This window comes from Oryzias latipes, chromosome 2 (assembly GCF_053564925.1).
Source record: "Oryzias latipes strain Hd-rR chromosome 2, Olatipes_Hd-rR_3.1".
NCBI lineage: Eukaryota > Metazoa > Chordata > Actinopteri > Beloniformes > Adrianichthyidae > Oryzias > Oryzias latipes.
In genome coordinates, this window is record NC_136238.1 from 49,420,860 (window position 1) to 49,437,324 (window position 16,465).

Consider the following 16,465-nt stretch of genomic DNA (forward strand, 5'->3'; position numbering starts at 1 on the left):
TGTGTCAAGCACTTCTCACAGAAAGCGTCACATGTTGTGTTGTTTTGCTTTTTTTTTAAATCATGAAGGAAAAAGATCTTTTCGTTTTGCAGCTTTTTCCTTTGCGTGTTCAAGTAGTCGAGGAGAAAATGACCATAAGTCGAACCAGTAAAGATTAGAACTTTATTCCCTGATACAATAGTTCTAAAACAGTAGCAAGAGAAAAACACAGAAGTACAGCTGGGAACAGGGCCCCCGCAGAGAAGAGAAAAAGCACCGGGGACTTCCTACGGAGAAGTCTTTATAGCGGCTCTGAGTTCCTCCTCCTGTGGGCAGACGTAACCCCTTTGCTGGTGGCTGTCCAATTCCTTTCCGTCCTCACCGTGGCCTCTTGCTTGCTTCTGCTTTGCTTCTGGAAATGTCCTCAAACCTGCATGATGTACATCTGAGTTCTGTCTGCAGACGAGGGGCCCTACTTCCTGTTCTGAACATGCTGCGCTGTGACTTCCCGTCTCTCTGCACAGCAAAGCCTGCATATGCCTTCTGCTCTAACACTTCTGTAGCAGCGGGGTGAAAAGTCCAGATAGCAATATGAGAATGTGTTAGGTCTACAACTAAGCCAACACTTCTTAACTATTTTTGAGCTTGAAGAAAGGACACATACTCACTTATCTCTTTTCTCGAGGAGAGCAGACAGGAACATACTCAAGCCATTCCACGTGTGCTCTGAGTTTTCAAGAGTCTGCCTCCTCACTTTTATTTAAAATCAGGGCGTTACCTAACATACAGCATACAAGGAGGTGGTTGTAAACACACACACACACACACACACACACACACACATGCACATACATACACACACACACACACACAGCCCCCAATGGTCATAAAACAGAGAGACATCCGTTCCCAGGAGATTGCTACTCCCCCCAGGGGATTAGGGTCTTTTTTGCAGATCAAGGGTCATCAGTCAGCTCCTGTGGCTTCAGGGCAAGGATCAAAAGGTCAAAGGTGAATTCCCAGTTCAATGCAGAGAAAACAAATTCTTCCCGCTTTCTCAGGGCTGTTTCTCGCAGACAAGTATACACTATTTACAGTTAAAAAAGTTCAGAGTAAATATAGGATAACTTATGTATACATTTATTCTAACAGAATGCATGTATAATTAAACATTAATTTGTTAAATGTAGTAAAAGATTAGAAACAGAATGCATACATCTCTTTCTTCAGTCATCATTAACAAAATTTTTCTGTTTTACGTTTTTTCATCATCATTTCCACATTGAAGTGTTCCAAGGAGCTTTGTTGAAACATGTCGATATACATCTAGTCCACCACCAGATGCCGCTGTTCTGTGTTGTTTCGAAGCCCAGAATGGGTGGTTCATTTTTCCAGCACAATTACATGAACCCCTATGAGGCTTCTATTCCCATCCCTATTGAAAATTGTTCCCACAAATATCAGAATATAAATGAAATTGAAATAAACATACCAATGGGGTCGCTGAAGTCATCCAAGCATTGAAATGTTTGTTGTTCAGCTCACAATGACTGCCAGACAAAACCCCCACCTGCACACCGTCACCTAGTTAAATACCTCTTCTCATTTACCTACCTGATAGATTAGGATTCACATTTTCCTTATACTGCCCCCTGCAGCTATGGAGTTGATCCTACCTGGAACAATCCTCCAAATCAATGTTCAGAGGCAAAAATAAAGAAAATAGAAGACAAAAAGCCAGGATAGAAAAATCTTAACAGTATTTATTGATCATTTTATTTTAGTGTAAACTTGCACCACAAAAAAGAATACTAATAAGGTACCAGAGTGAAGAGCTGCAGATTAAGAGGAGTTAATAGATCAAATCTTAACAATACCCATCTCCAATAAATGTTAACTCTACTAGATGTTAGCTCTAATGATTCAAAACAACTCATTCCTATTATCTAAAATAATTCATGTTGTGAACAATTTTTGCACATTTTGTGAAACTCATTGCCTAGTATCATTACACATAGACTAAATTGTATTGATCCTTTACTTTTTTGCTTTTGATAATTGTGGCTTAGAGAAGATGAAAACCTAAAAAAGCTGTTCAGGAAAGTCAGGATAAGACAAGACAAAACTTTATTGATCCCTGGAGGGAAGTTCAGTTGTTACAGCAGCCAAACAAGACATATAGCAGTTAGAAAACCAAATAGTCAGTAAGAGTTAAAACAGCAATAAAAAGTGGAAGTAAAAGTACACGTCATAACTAAATAAGTAAATACAACAGCAGTTTCAGCAGTCCTAAACTGTGTCATTCTATAGTCTAACTGCTGTTGGGACAAAGGACCTACTGTAGCGAATCATACATTAAAACAACCAAAGTTTTTTTTTTAAATGTAGACAATTTCATTTCTACAGATCAATTCTCACTTGTGCCTCCCTCTAATGAAGTTACTGCATCAATAGGGTATGGAGGCCATCAGCCTGTGGCTCTGTGTACATGAAATGAAAGCTCAGGTTGCTATGGAGTTCATTAGAACATTGGGGTTTCTCCCCAGAAGTTTTAAGCATTAAAAACTTGTTTTAAAATATTTAATTTTTCTGAGATGCAGAACTTTTCCCTCCCGTAAAATAAAGTCTTCTGCTGATTCTGATTCTGGTACAGAGGTTGAGAGGTCGACCTCTTATCAAAAAAGTTTAGAATTTAGAGTTTACACTAAATCCTTACATTGTCAAGAAAAGGTCTCACAAGTTCTCATGTGTTTGTTGAGATGAGATATTTGACTGAAACTTTTTTTACATTCTTTACAAGAAAAAGGCTTTTCTCCTGTGTGAGTTCTCATGTGTTTTTTAAGAACAGATGAACAACTAAAACTTTTATCACATTCTTTACAAGAAAAAGGCTTTTCTCCTGTGTGAGTTCTCATGTGTTTTTTAAGAGCAGATGAACAACTAAAACTTTTATCACATTCTTTACAAGAAAAAGGCTTTTCTCCTGTGTGAGTTCTCATGTGTTGTTTGAGAGTAGATACATCACGAAAACTTTTATCACATTCTTTACAAGAAAAAGGCTTTTCTCTTGTGTGAGTTCTAATGTGTTTTTTTAGATCAGATGAACAACTAAAACTTTTATCACATTCTTTACAAGAAAAAGGCTTTTCTCCTGTGTGAGTTCTCATATGTGTTTTGAGATTAGATATTTGACTAAAACATTTTTTACATTCTTTACAAGAAAAAGGTTTTTCTTCTGTGTGAGTTCTCATGTGTGTTTGGAGAAAAGATATACGACTAAAACTTTTCTTACATTCTTTACACGAAAAAGGTTTTTCTCCTGTATGAATTCTCATGTGTGTTTTGAGACTAGATCTGCAACTAAAGCTTTTACCACATTCTTTACACGAAAAAGGCTTTTCTCCTGTGTGAGTTCTCATGTGTGTTTTGAGATTAGATTCATCACTAAAATTTTTCTTACATTCTTTACACGAAAAAGGCTTTTCTCCTGTATGAGTTCTCATGTGTGTTTTGAGCTTAGATCTGCGACTAAAGCTTTTATTACATTCTTTACAAGAAAATCTTTTATGTTCTGCATGGATTCTGGTGTGAATTCTGAACTGAGATATGTTACAAAAGCTTTTACCACATTCTTTACAGATATAACATCTTTCATCAGACCCAGTTTCCATGTAGTCAGACGGGTTAGTAATTATTCTTGAGTTTTTACCAGACCTGATTGGAGATTGTTTGTATTTCTTACCAAGATTAGTCTTTTTAAGATTTTTTCTAACATCTGTGTCACACTGACTTTCTGACATGTGAGAGCTGTCCACACTTTGGACATGTCTTCTGTGTCTTCTATTCCTCTGATCTCTGTTCTGTGGGTCTGTCTCTTCATCTGTAGTTGATGATGATTCTGTCTCTTCATCTGTAGTTGGTGTTGATTCTTCATGTTGGTTTCCTTCTTCATCCTGACTATCAGTTACATTAAAGCTCTGCTGATTGTTTAGATCTTCTTCACTGTTCTCATCTTCCTCATAAGTAGGAATCTCCATCAAGGTATCAGTCTCCTGCTTCAGATGAAGATGCTCTTCATCCTGACTGATGCAGAGTTCCCCTGGTTCCTCTTTAATCTGTGGAGGTTCTGGTTCCTCCTTTTCCTCTTGAATCTGTGGAGGTTCTGGTTCCTCCTGTTCCTCCTTAATCTGTGAAGGTTCTGGTTCTTCCTGTTCCACTCTGAAGTTCCTCTGCTGGATGCAGAGATTTTCCTCTTCAGTCATCCAACACTGGGGGAGAGCTGCAGAAACACAAGAACAGGTCCTTTTAAATACTACGGTGACTTTATTTATTCTTAATTATCAATACAAATGATTGCAGTATCATTCAGTATATGCACATTAAAAAACTTTTAATTAAAAAAAAGTTTTTTGTTTTCTTTAGCACAACAGTATCAAACTGTGCTGAAAAAGGCCCCCTACACCTCCCCCATATGAGGAGAGCTTTTTCACTCAATAACTTGTAGTCTGAACCAGTTATAGAAAGAAAATATTTTATTTGTTTTTTTAGGGAAATTAATTTGCAGATAAATAATTCATAAATGGTACAAACAGGTCTTTAGTGTCATTTAACTGTATACTCAAATTAAATCATACTGAAATAAATAGCTTTATTAGAAAGGGGACAGAGGGACTGACAGAAAATGTACTTTTAACCTGATTCTGTCTCCAATTATTTTTATATGAAATTACAAAAAGGAAAAAAGTCTGAAAACAATTGGAATGTTTTGGATTCTTGCCATTATTGACAGTAAAGATGCAGGCATCTATAGTAAATGTTTGACACAGTCTCTGAGGCTTATTTCAGCCCAACACCAGCTGTGTTATGTTAGGAATATGCTGCTAATAAAGTTACATTCACATGTCAGGGGTTGACACAGCCCAGAAATTTGCAGTGGCCCACAGGGCCAGTAGTTTTCGAAAGTTACTGGCCCTGCCTGAAAGTTACTGGCCCAACACAGTGCACAGCGGGACCCGCCGCTCCGCGGGTGGTTGCAACTTTAAGGGGGTCCGGGGGCATGCCCCTCCCGAAAATTTTAATATGGTGCAATTTGGTGCATTCTGGTGACATCTAGCACTTCTTTATACTTTTCAATTACTGAAAATAGAGCATATCAAACTTAAATCTGCTCTAGTCTGTTTCAGATTTTTTGAAGAGAGCGCTGCAGTGTAGTAGGTAACACTAGTTCAGAAGTTTTCATGCTGCTTCTAATCACTGCTATTTCACATTTGTTCCTAATCAATAGTTAAGAAGTTTTATTTACTTTTCTGCTCTGACTGCCTTGACGTTCTGCTTTTTGTTACTGTTGCAAAGTTACATTTACTTTTTAGTTACTTTAGTTACTTAATTAAATTAAATAATTGAAAAATTAAATAAAAATAAATTACTGAGATTAGGCCTGCACAATATACCGCAAATTTATCGTTATCGCTAAATCCAGCTCTGCAATATGCATATCGCAAAAGACGGCAAATATCGCAATAAATCATAAACCTTAAATGTGCTAAAACAATCTAATGGCAGCTTGAACCATTTAACAAATCAAATAAATCCCTTAATGCATTTGACCAATCGGATGGACGCCTTCACATTGTTGACCAATCAGATGAGCCCTATTATGTTAGATGTTTGTCACCTATGTCAACGAGGGTGATTTGGATTATAATTTTTAAACTGTTGCAATAAAATGGGAATGGTTATTTGGTTATTTTGCTGTTTGTTTATATACCGCAAATTATATCGTTATCGCAATTTTAATCTCTGATATTGCATATCGCGAGTTTTCCTCATATCATGCAGGTCTAACTGAGATCGTTCAGCTAACTAGAAATACTTACTGCTTACAGTGTTGTAAAGAAAAACTAAATGAAGTACTCTGACATTCTACTGCATTTGAGTCTGAGATTCAGGTATTTGGAGTTGCCTTTGATTCTTTGACATTCAGCTTAAAGCTTAGTGCATACAGTTTCATCTTCAACGCATTCATTAAATATCTTGCTGTCCATACTACTAATTCCACCCATTACTCCATCTAACATATTCCTATCTATTCCTGCCATGTCTCTGACATGCTTCAGTCTCTCTTCAGTGACGGTGTCGGATTTATAATCAAATGTAATAATAACCCACTGGCTTGTTCCTTCGTTGTTGCTGTTTAACATTGTTTTGTATTGAATTGTTACATTCAATAAAGTTTGAAAAAATAAAAAAAAGTAGAGTGAGCGCGTGCCGCGTGGTGCTCGGCAGTGACAGCCGGGCGCGCAGGCGGGAGAGAAGGAGAAGTGATAAAAAGTTTCCCATAGAAACCCTTGAAGTCTGAACACAGGACTAGCAGAAAAAGTAAATTATGAAGACGAGGTAAATCTACACGTTTTCGCAAAATATACTTTATTGAAAAAGGTGACAAATATATTAACTGTTAGATATTTAAGTGGCCCGAACGGACAAGTGAAAAATAAAGTCTTGTGGTCCGCACTGCTCGAAAAACAGGACCGGGCCAGCGGACAAATGGCTATGTCGAGCCCTGGATGTCTGTTATTGTATTTATTTTATTTAGAAATCACCTCCAGGACCGAGGTCTGGGGCCCCATCAATCGGGGTCAGAAACTTGCCTGTGGTGGTGTTGGTGGGTGTGTTTATGTGTGCGTGTTAGTCTAAAAGTGCTGCTGGCAGCTCAGACGGTAAAAATGTGTCAACATGGACGAGCATGAAGATTTGATGTGAGAACTTAAAAACGTAAAATAGAATGTGGCAAAAGAAAAAGTCTGCAACTGTTTATAAAAATCTTCTGCTGTAAAGTTTGACAAATAAAATCACAACTGACAAATTCGCATTTGCATGTGTTCATTTGAGTTACAACCTCAAATCAGTGATTTCAACTGCTTGAATCTGCTGCTGTGAATCACAGCACACTACAACTGAGTGAACTACAAATACATTTCAAAAGAAAAAAATATTTTTTTTCCCCCTGACTTTTAATGAGAAGTGATCTCTTTGAGGTGTAAACGGAGACACAGCAGAGAGACGGCTGCCAAGAGACTGTTGTCAACAAAGTGCAATATCCGAGGAAAAACCATTCAGTAAAAATCAATCATCTCTCTAAAACAAATGAATTTCTACAGTTATATGGTAATGAAGAATCGTCAGCATATTTATGCTACAATCAATACTTTGTGAAAAAAGTCAATATTTATTATATTTTATCAAATTTTAATAGAGAAATGACTCATAATAAAGATGCTCAATAGCTCTGAAGATACTGAAGCTATTTTCACCAAACTTTCTGTACTGACTAATCATGACCCTGTTGTCCAACTACAACAAAGATAACTGTATGTCAATTAATTACTTTTTGTAAATATGGTTCATGATTGGTCCAAAATGCTTAATAGCTCTAAAAGATACTGAAGCCAACAACGTAATGTTCTGATATAATCTTTTTGGTCAATAACAACAACAAATCTAATCACCATTTTGAGCCAGACAACAGTGATTAGTCAGGTGGTCTGAGTCACGTTTTTAGAACAACCAGTAGCCAATCATGATAAGCTAGTTCAAAGTCCACGCCCACATCACTGAAAGCTGCTCGGAAGAAGCTGTCAATCAAACGTTCGAGGTGGGGCCAGCGGGCACGACACCTTTTACTGAGGCATCTGATTGGTCAGTTTATAGCTTGAGTAACTGGCAATAAAGAAAAAATGTTATGAAAAAACTTAGATTACCCACAAGATATTAAGAAAATAATTTCACAGCAAGAATGGTAATTCTGTCTATTTAGAATGACTGAGTAACAGCTGCCTATTTATCTATAGAGGTCTATTGGAGTTTGGCGACAGCAGCTACTTCCTATTTGGAAGTGGGGGGGGGGGGGGGGGGGGGTGACTCTAATGTCCAGTGATGATATAGTCTATGCTTTTTAGTATAGAGTTTTGGACAGCTCCTCGTAGTTTGACTACTAACAATAAACAGTGTTGGGGGTAATGAATTACATAGTAACAAGTTACTTTAATTTAGTTACTTTTGTCAGTAATGGAGTAACGTAATGAATTACTACGGAGCCCGTGATCTGCCATGGGTTAAAAAAAAGGGGGTTCTGGCTGCCGCTGTTGCTGTGGCGGGGGTCTTGGGGTGGGGATGGCTGGGCACTCTCCCTCCTTTTCACATTCCACCATTCATTTAGAAGAACATAAACACTCACCTGAGCACAGGTGCTAGCTCACCTTTGCACTAATAGTTTGCATGATTGAATGAAATATTTCACACTAGTTGGTTTAAAGGCATAAGTATGCGTGTGTGAACAATATCTGTATTGTGTGCATGTTTTGTGTACATGTTGACATGTGGACACCTTTGCAGTTAACAGGTGTGTTTATAACATTTGAATGTGTGTGTGGACAGGCCCCGCCCTTTGAGATTTGTTTTACACTTGAGCCTTACCATAATGATAAACATCCAGTAAAGTTGTTGCTTTAGGCTGCTTCATGGTTCTACCCCCCCCCCCCCCTCCTATTATCACCCTCCTATCCCCCCTCTCTCTAACATCTCTCTCTCTTCTTCCCTCCTTTCCTTTTCCGTCCGGTCCAACACCAAAGATTTTCAAACATGATGGAATCTAATAAAGTTTGGCCTCAATTACAAAAGGGGTTTATTCAGACATTCCTCTGGTTTGTCTGAAGATTCATAACCCCTGTTGTTAAAGTAAAATCTGTCCAACACAAGAGGCCTTCAGCTCTCATCTGTTTGCCCAGCTGTTGGACAGGACAAGTAAAAAAAAAAAAAAAAAAAAAAAAGGTTTTCGTTTCCACTAAATAATTAATTAATTCCAACAAAATAATAATCTGATATACAGTCAGGTCTGTAAATATTGGGACAGTAGCAATTCCAACATTTATGGTTCTATAAACCACCACAATGAATTAGACCGTCAGCTTTAATTTGAGGGTATTTACTTCCAGATCAGGTGAGCGGTGTGTGAATTACAAGAGTTTGCATATGTGCCTCCCACTTGTTAGCCCTTGTGCTATCTTATGACCCCCCCTTCCATTGACGTGTTCTCCCTACCATGACTAAGGTGGATAAAGGTGGAGAGGATTTCATGTCATCCACGGACACCAGTGAAGATCACAAATCATTGAAGAAAAAAGGTTCAGCACACTGTCTAGTGGGTCTAGATGACCCAACTCCCAATGTTAAAGTGCCTAGGATAGCACAAGGGTTAAGAAACCAAAAGTAATGTAAGTAATTCTCAACTGTTCCATGGCCAGGTGTGTGTTATTCCCTCCTTATAACAATTACAACATTCTTAAGAAGAAGAAATGCACCGGGAGCTCAGCAACGGCAAACGACCCGGGAGATTACAGAAAAAAACTGAGGTGGATGAAGGAATAATTCTGTCCCTGTTGAAGAAAACTCCCTAAATGGAGGGTTTACCACAAGATGTAAAACCTTAGTGAGCCTCAAAAACAGGAAGGCCAGACCAGAGTTTGCCAAACAACATCTAAAACAAACTTCACAGTTCTGAAACAACATCCTATGGACAGATGAGACCAAGATAAAAAATAAATTAAAAAAAACACCAAATCCCCCGGGGCCGCATCGGAAATAAATAAAATTACGATGCATTATTCTTTATTAACAAATAACAGTAACAACTAACAACAACCTATCTAGCTTGTGAACTAACTACTAACTATAGGGGTTGTAGATTGACTGTGTGTGAGCACAGAGCGTCTTGTGTAGGAAGGTGCGCACACGTGTGTTATTGGTGCGTGTTGATTCTTCTGCTCTGTAGCTGCACGCGAGTGTCACCTGTACTCTTTGGTACAGACATCTTCTCAGAATATTTTATATTTCCCAGTAATAAACAGGCTGCAGACACTTTGTCACCTTTCCGGTAGCCACGAAGCCCGACACCCATGAATAACACGGGGCAGGAAGCTCCGCCTTTGTTTATACAGACATGTTAACTTTGCGCTGCACATAATAGTTGCCGACGTTTAACGCCTCCTGACTAAACAAAGGGCACCAATGTGAGTGTGTACACCGACGCGAAAAAACGCCAAGCGTCAAAGCGTCCCTTTTTTAAAAAACGCCTCGGGTTCGTTTTTTTGGTTTGACGCACCGCGTCAAAATCTATTCGACCAATGAGAATGGCGCTTTTGCACACGTGTCTGGAGCTTCTGAAGTTACAGTAAAACACAACTTGGGGGCGCTCAAACACAACACTGCCTTTCTGAGCACACATACCAGCAAAGAAGAGAGACGCCAAGTAGCGTCTACACTGACGCAAAGAAATAATGACGGACATTCTAAAATATCCCCGAAAACGCTCATGATACATTTTCAGCTCTTGTACCAGTCGATAAAACTCACCATGTTCTTCTCTTCTCGTAACTATGGGATGTACCCAAAATCGGCGTCTTTTCCGGCGTCTTTCATCATTCAACAGAACAATAATTTCTTCATCATTGGAACTGGAGCTGGAGCTACTGGTGCTTGAAATATTCATGTTTTCTTTTTATGATTCTGACAAGCGCGTAAATACTGGCTCTCTTCTTCTGAGTGAAAACCACCTTGTGTACAGGAGTATTTCTGTTTTACATTAAGCGCCATCTAATGTCAGGGAATGAAATTGCATGTTGGCTCGGCTCGTCGTCAGTGAAAATCGCCTGGGTGTGAACACAAAAGACGTGGCGAATAATGCCTGGCGAATATTCGTCCTGGTGTGTACGGGCCTTTAGAATGAGGATGTGTGCTTCTGAAAGCGCGCGCCTCTGTGTGTAAAGGGAGCCACGTGCAGCAGAGGCAGTGAGAGAGCGCACGCAGACGAGAGAGAGTGACAGGCACGGTGGGAGAGGAGGAGAGGACAGTCTGAAAGAAAGAAGGAAAGTCTGAACACAGGACTAGCAGAAAAAGTAAATTATCAGCAAAGATGAATGTAGACGCCTTAATGCCAGAGATGACCATTTTGCGTTCAGTGTGTTATTCACTTTACAGCCAGTAGGGGGAGCCGGGGGTTGACTCGGTAGTTCACTGGTGGTCACGCAGCAGATGCACGTCGGTCTCAATTTTGGAATGGAGTCAAACAGTTTTTTGACCTCGCTAAGTTCTTCTCGTTAATTAGCATATTTTCTTTATATTTATTCAGTTTTCCCTTAAGTTCACTGTGGATTATTGTTCATTTTTCAACCTAAAGAAAAGGAATTAAAGATTTTTCTCTTTTACTTTTGGACTGTGGATTTTTATTGAATCGTTGGATAACGAGGAGAGCTGCAGGAGCGTCAAAACTGAGGACTTAACCCTGGAACTATACATTTTAGTCAAAAAAACTTGACTCTTTATTGCCAGACTGACATTGGACAAGAAAAGGATCAGAAAATCGCTGGAAGTAAGTAACTGCTACCGTTTCTCTGAACCGTAAATCAAAGATCAAAGAGTCAAACGTCTTTGATGTTTTCCTAATATGGAGGATCAAAGCAGTGAAAAACGTGTAGCAATAGGAATTGCTTGTTTAGTTTTGGGTTTCGACCGGGGAGTTGAGAGTGTAACACCGGAAGTGAAGGCTATATACTTGTAATGTCGAAGCAAGAAGTTTATTAAAAGCATCCCCTGGATAAGGGTAAAACAGACATTGTCTACAGTGGAGTTTGTGCAGGGAAAGCGACATTAAACATGGTGGCAGCGGTGCTTCGAGCGACACACCCGGTGCGTGAGTGAAGAAGAAGCGGAGCGGACCGTCCCGTTAAGCTAGGCTAAGCTAGTTAGCCGCGTGGGTGCTAACGGCTTGAAGCGGCAGGACAGACGCCGAAGAAAGGAGCACGACAGAAAGTATTAAAGATGGAAGGATTAAAACCACCTGCACAATGGAGTATGGACGCAGCAAACCTTCCGAAAGCATGGAAAACGTGGAAAGAAGAGTTTACACTCTACACGGAACTAGCTCTGCCAGACACAGAGGAAAAGGCAAGAGTGAAGCTGTTTTACTATCTCATCGGGGAACGAGGAAGAGAGCTCTGTGGAACGCTCATCGGAGCTGAGTCAAGAGTGACAGTGAGTGGTCTGATGGCTAAAATAGATGAACACTGTAATCCCAAAGTTAATGAAACAGTTGAAAGATACAGATTTTTTGCACGCAATCAGGCTCTGGGTGAAAATATTGATAAATATGTCACAGACCTGAGAATGCTAGCAAGTACCTGCAACTTTGGACAATTAAGAGACTCATTGATCAGAGACAGGATTGTCTGTGGGACAAGCAGCTCCAGTTGGAGAGAACGGCTGCTCAGAGAAGAGAATCTCACATTAGACAAATGTCTGGATATATGCAGAGCAATGGAGATTTCAAGAGAATACAACAAAACCATAACTGGACAGACATTGGAAGAGTTACATGTAATAAGACAAAAAGAGAGGAAGAGTCAAGAGAGAGGGATTTCCTGCAGATATTGTGGAAGAACGCATGAAAGAATCAAATCAAAATGCCCAGCATATGGAAAAAACTGTAAAAAGTGTGGCAGAGAAAATCATTTTGCTATAACATGCAGGAGTAAAACCGTCAGGAAGGAAAACACTCCGAGAGAAAGAAGAAAAACGGTCCACACAGTGACAGAGCAAGATTCAGACTCAGGTGAGGACATACTGACAGTCACAGCCATAACACAAACTGCAGAAGAAGTGAACCAGTTTGATGAAGGAGTCGGGAAAAAGAAGGAACAGCTTTTTGCAGGCATGATGATTGACAACAGCCTGGTACAGTTTCAGATCGACTGTGGTGCAACATGCAACGTCATTCCCATTAACCTGTTGAACCCGGACGTAAAAATGGAGCACACGGATAAGGTGCTAGTGATGTACAACAAGTCAAAGTTGTGTCCATTAGGAAAATGTAAAGTCAAAATGGTTAATCCAAAAAACAATAAAAAATACAAAGTAGAGTTCCAAGTGGTAGGAGAGGACTGCAAGACACCTCTACTTGGAAGATCAGCAAGTGAAGCAATGAAGCTAATACAAGTCAAATATGACAACATCTACGCTTTGGACAGCTCAGTGACAAAAGCACCTGCAGAAGAAAATACCTGGTTGTTGGAGGAGATAAAAACAGAATTTCAAGATGTATTTACAGGAGATGGATGCTTAAAAGGTGAATATGAGCTGGAAATAGACCCAACAGTGCAGCCTGTTAAACTGCCGAAACGCAGAGTCCCGGTGTCAATGATGAAACCACTGAAGGAAGAACTGAAAAGTCTTGAAGACAGACGGATCATAACACCTGTCGAACACAGTACAGAATGGATCAGTGGTATGGTGACTGTGCAGAAACCGAATGGCAGACCCAGAATCTGTATTGACCCAAGACCGCTTAACAAAGCGTTAAAGCGAAGTCATTTTCCACTACCGACAATAGATGACATACTACCAGATGTGTCAAAAGCTAAGGTCTTCACAGTATGTGACGTGAAACATGGATTTTGGCATGTAAAGCTCACGGAGGAGTCAAGTCAGCTCACAACATTCGCAACACCATTTGGTCGTTTTCGTTGGCTGAGGATGCCGATGGGGATCAGCCCAGCTCCAGAGGTTTTTCAGCGCAGAATGATGCAGGCATTGGAGAACCTACCTGGCACATACGTCATCGCAGATGATATTCTGATCACAGGAAAAGGTGATACAACTGAGGAAGCGGAGAAAGATCACGACAGAAACCTGAGACTTTTTCTAGAAAGATGCAGAGAGAAAAACATAAAACTGAATGCGGAGAAACTCAAACTCAGGAGAAGAGAAGTTCCATACATTGGACATCTGCTTACAGCCGATGGTCTGAGAGCTGACCCGGAAAAGGTGAGAGCAATCAAAGAGATGCCAGCACCAACGGATATTAAAGGTGTGCAGAGACTGGTAGGAATGATCAACTATTTGGCAAAATTTTACAAACATTTATCAGATGACTGTGAACCTCTTAGACAACTTACTCACAAAGACAGCCTGTGGGAATGGTCAGATGTGCAAGAAGATGCATTTAAAAGACTGAAAGAAAAAATAACACAAGTCCCAGTTTTAAAATATTACAGCCCAGAAGAGGAGTTGACACTGCAGTGTGATGCCAGTGAGACGGGGTTAGGTGCTGCTCTGACTCAAAAAGGTAAGCCAGTGGCATTTGCAAGTCGTGCATTAACGCTCACAGAAAGAGGTTATGCACAAATTGAAAAGGAGTGCTTAGCCATTGTATTTGGCATGGAAAAATTCCACCAATACACATACGGTCGTCTTGTTAGAGTGCAGTCAGATCATAAGCCGCTCGAAAACATTTTCAAAAAACCACTGATGCAAGCGCCTAAGAGACTGCAAAGGATGTTATTGAGACAACAGAAATATGAGATAAACATAACCTATGTTCCAGGCCGAGACATGCTGCTAGCCGATACCTTGAGCAGAGCCTACCTACAAGAAAGCAACAACAAAAGTCAGACAGAGTTGGAGACAGAATGTGTCAACATGGTAGAGTATGTACCTGTCTCAACGGAGAGCATGGAAAAAATACGCACAGGAACAAAAACTGACCATAAACTACAAATTCTGATAGAAACAATTCAAAAGGGATGGCCAACTTGTAAAAAGGAGGTGCCGACAGAAATAACCCAATTCCAATCTATGCAGGACGAGCTGAGTACACAGGATGGACTGGTCTTCAAAGGAGAAAGAGTGGTGATTCCAGATGCGATGCAGGCGGAAATAACCCAGCGGATCCACTCAACACATATCGGCACAGAGGGATGCCTCAGAAGAGCCAGAGACTGCATTTATTGGCACGGTATGAATGACCACATCAAAAAATATATCGCAAAATGTGATATATGCAGAAAAGTGGACGCTAAACAACAAAAAGAGACACTAAGACCACATGAGCTGACCGACAGACCATGGACCAAAGTTGGGACAGACTTGTTCAACTTTGACGGTAGAGAGTACCTAATTACAGTGGATTACTATTCCAATTTCTGGGAGATTGATCAACTACCAGATACTAAGTCAAGTACTGTGATTAGGAAACTGAAAGCTCATTTCGCACGTCAGGGAATACCAGAAGTTGTTTTTTCTGACAATGGGCCACAGTACAGCTCAACAGAGTTTGCCAGCTTTAGCCGGAAATGGGACTTTAAACATAAGACATCATCACCTGGTTACCCTCAGAGCAATGGGAAGGCAGAGTCTGCAGTCAAAACAGCAAAAAGACTCATGAGAAAAGCCAAACTGGCTGGACAGGATCCATATTTGGCCTTATTAGATCACAGAAACACTCCAACACAAGGCTTGGACACAAGTCCGGCACAGAGACTTTTAAGCAGGAGAACAAGAACACTTATTCCAATGAGTGACAGTCTTTTACAACCAAAAGTAACAAAGAACAACCAAGGACTGACGAAGAACAGGGAGAGACAATCTAAATATTACAACCGCACAGCAAGAGACATGGACAATTTGAACCCAGGAGACTCAGTCAGAGTTCAACCTTTCGAACCACATGGCTTATGGGACAAGGCGAGAGTGTGCAAAACACTTGGAGACCGATCCTATGAGGTGGAGATGGACAATGGCAGAGTCCTGCGGAGGAACCGTCGACATCTGAGAAGAGCTGTGGAGGTCGACTTAAAAATACCATCAACACCAAAACCTGTTAGGCTAAACTCAGGCCCAAGTCAAGGAGACCTACAAAGTACCACCACCAAGTCAGGACGTGTTGTTCACCAGCCAAGATACCTGAAAGACTATGTTTGCAGTTAAGATGTTAATATTTGCTTATAGAGACTTTCTTTGAAAAAAAAAAAAAAAAAAAAAAAGAAGGAGAAAGAATGTTATATTATTTGGAATAAAGAAAGCCATTAGAACAGAATGTAAGGTTATTAAAAAAGAATGTAATTTTATTTTGGTAGAAAATAACTTTATTTTGAAGAACCTGAAAAATGTGAATATTTAAGTTGGATACTGTTAGAATCTGAGTTATTTAATTTTTTAAAAGAAAAGGGATGTAGCAATAGGAATTGCTTGTTTAGTTTTGGGTTTCGACCGGGGAGTTGAGAGTGTAACACCGGAAGTGAAGGCTATATACTTGTAATGTCGAAGCAAGGAGTTTATTAAAAGCATCCCCTGGATAAGGGTAAAACAGACATTGTCTACAGTGGAGTTTGTGCAGGGAAAGCGACATTAAACAAAACGGACTATAAAAATGACTGAAAAGGCTGTGGAAGATTATATATCTAGAAAGGTTCAAGCACGCAGGAGTAAGCTTGCACAATTAACAAGCATGACAAAAGAAATCGATCTATTAATGGAAGATGATGCAAATGTGGACATTGTAAACAACAAGTTGCGCATTGATTTTCATAACTTGCACCAAGAGTTTGTTGATTTAAATGAGGATTTGCAAAGGCATATGGATCAAGAGGATTATTTA

At 39.9% G+C, this 16,465-nt stretch overlaps 1 protein-coding gene across 5 annotated transcripts in view; it reads right to left on the reverse strand.

Moving 5' to 3' along the window:
• Positions 1–647: 647 nt before the first annotated feature.
• LOC144989049 (uncharacterized) overlaps positions 648–16,465 on the reverse strand; it is a 45,613-nt gene continuing 29,795 nt past the window's right edge. For 3 of the 5 annotated variants that reach the window (XM_078940834.1, XM_078940827.1, XM_078940838.1), the window contains one exon: positions 648–4,258. In XM_078940834.1, the coding sequence (XP_078796960.1) occupies positions 2,700–4,258 (1,559 nt within the window). In that variant the 3' untranslated portion in view covers positions 648–2,699. The remainder of the gene's footprint in view (positions 4,259–16,465) is intronic. The other 2 variants (XR_013653191.1, XR_013653187.1) reach the window with 2 other exon arrangements.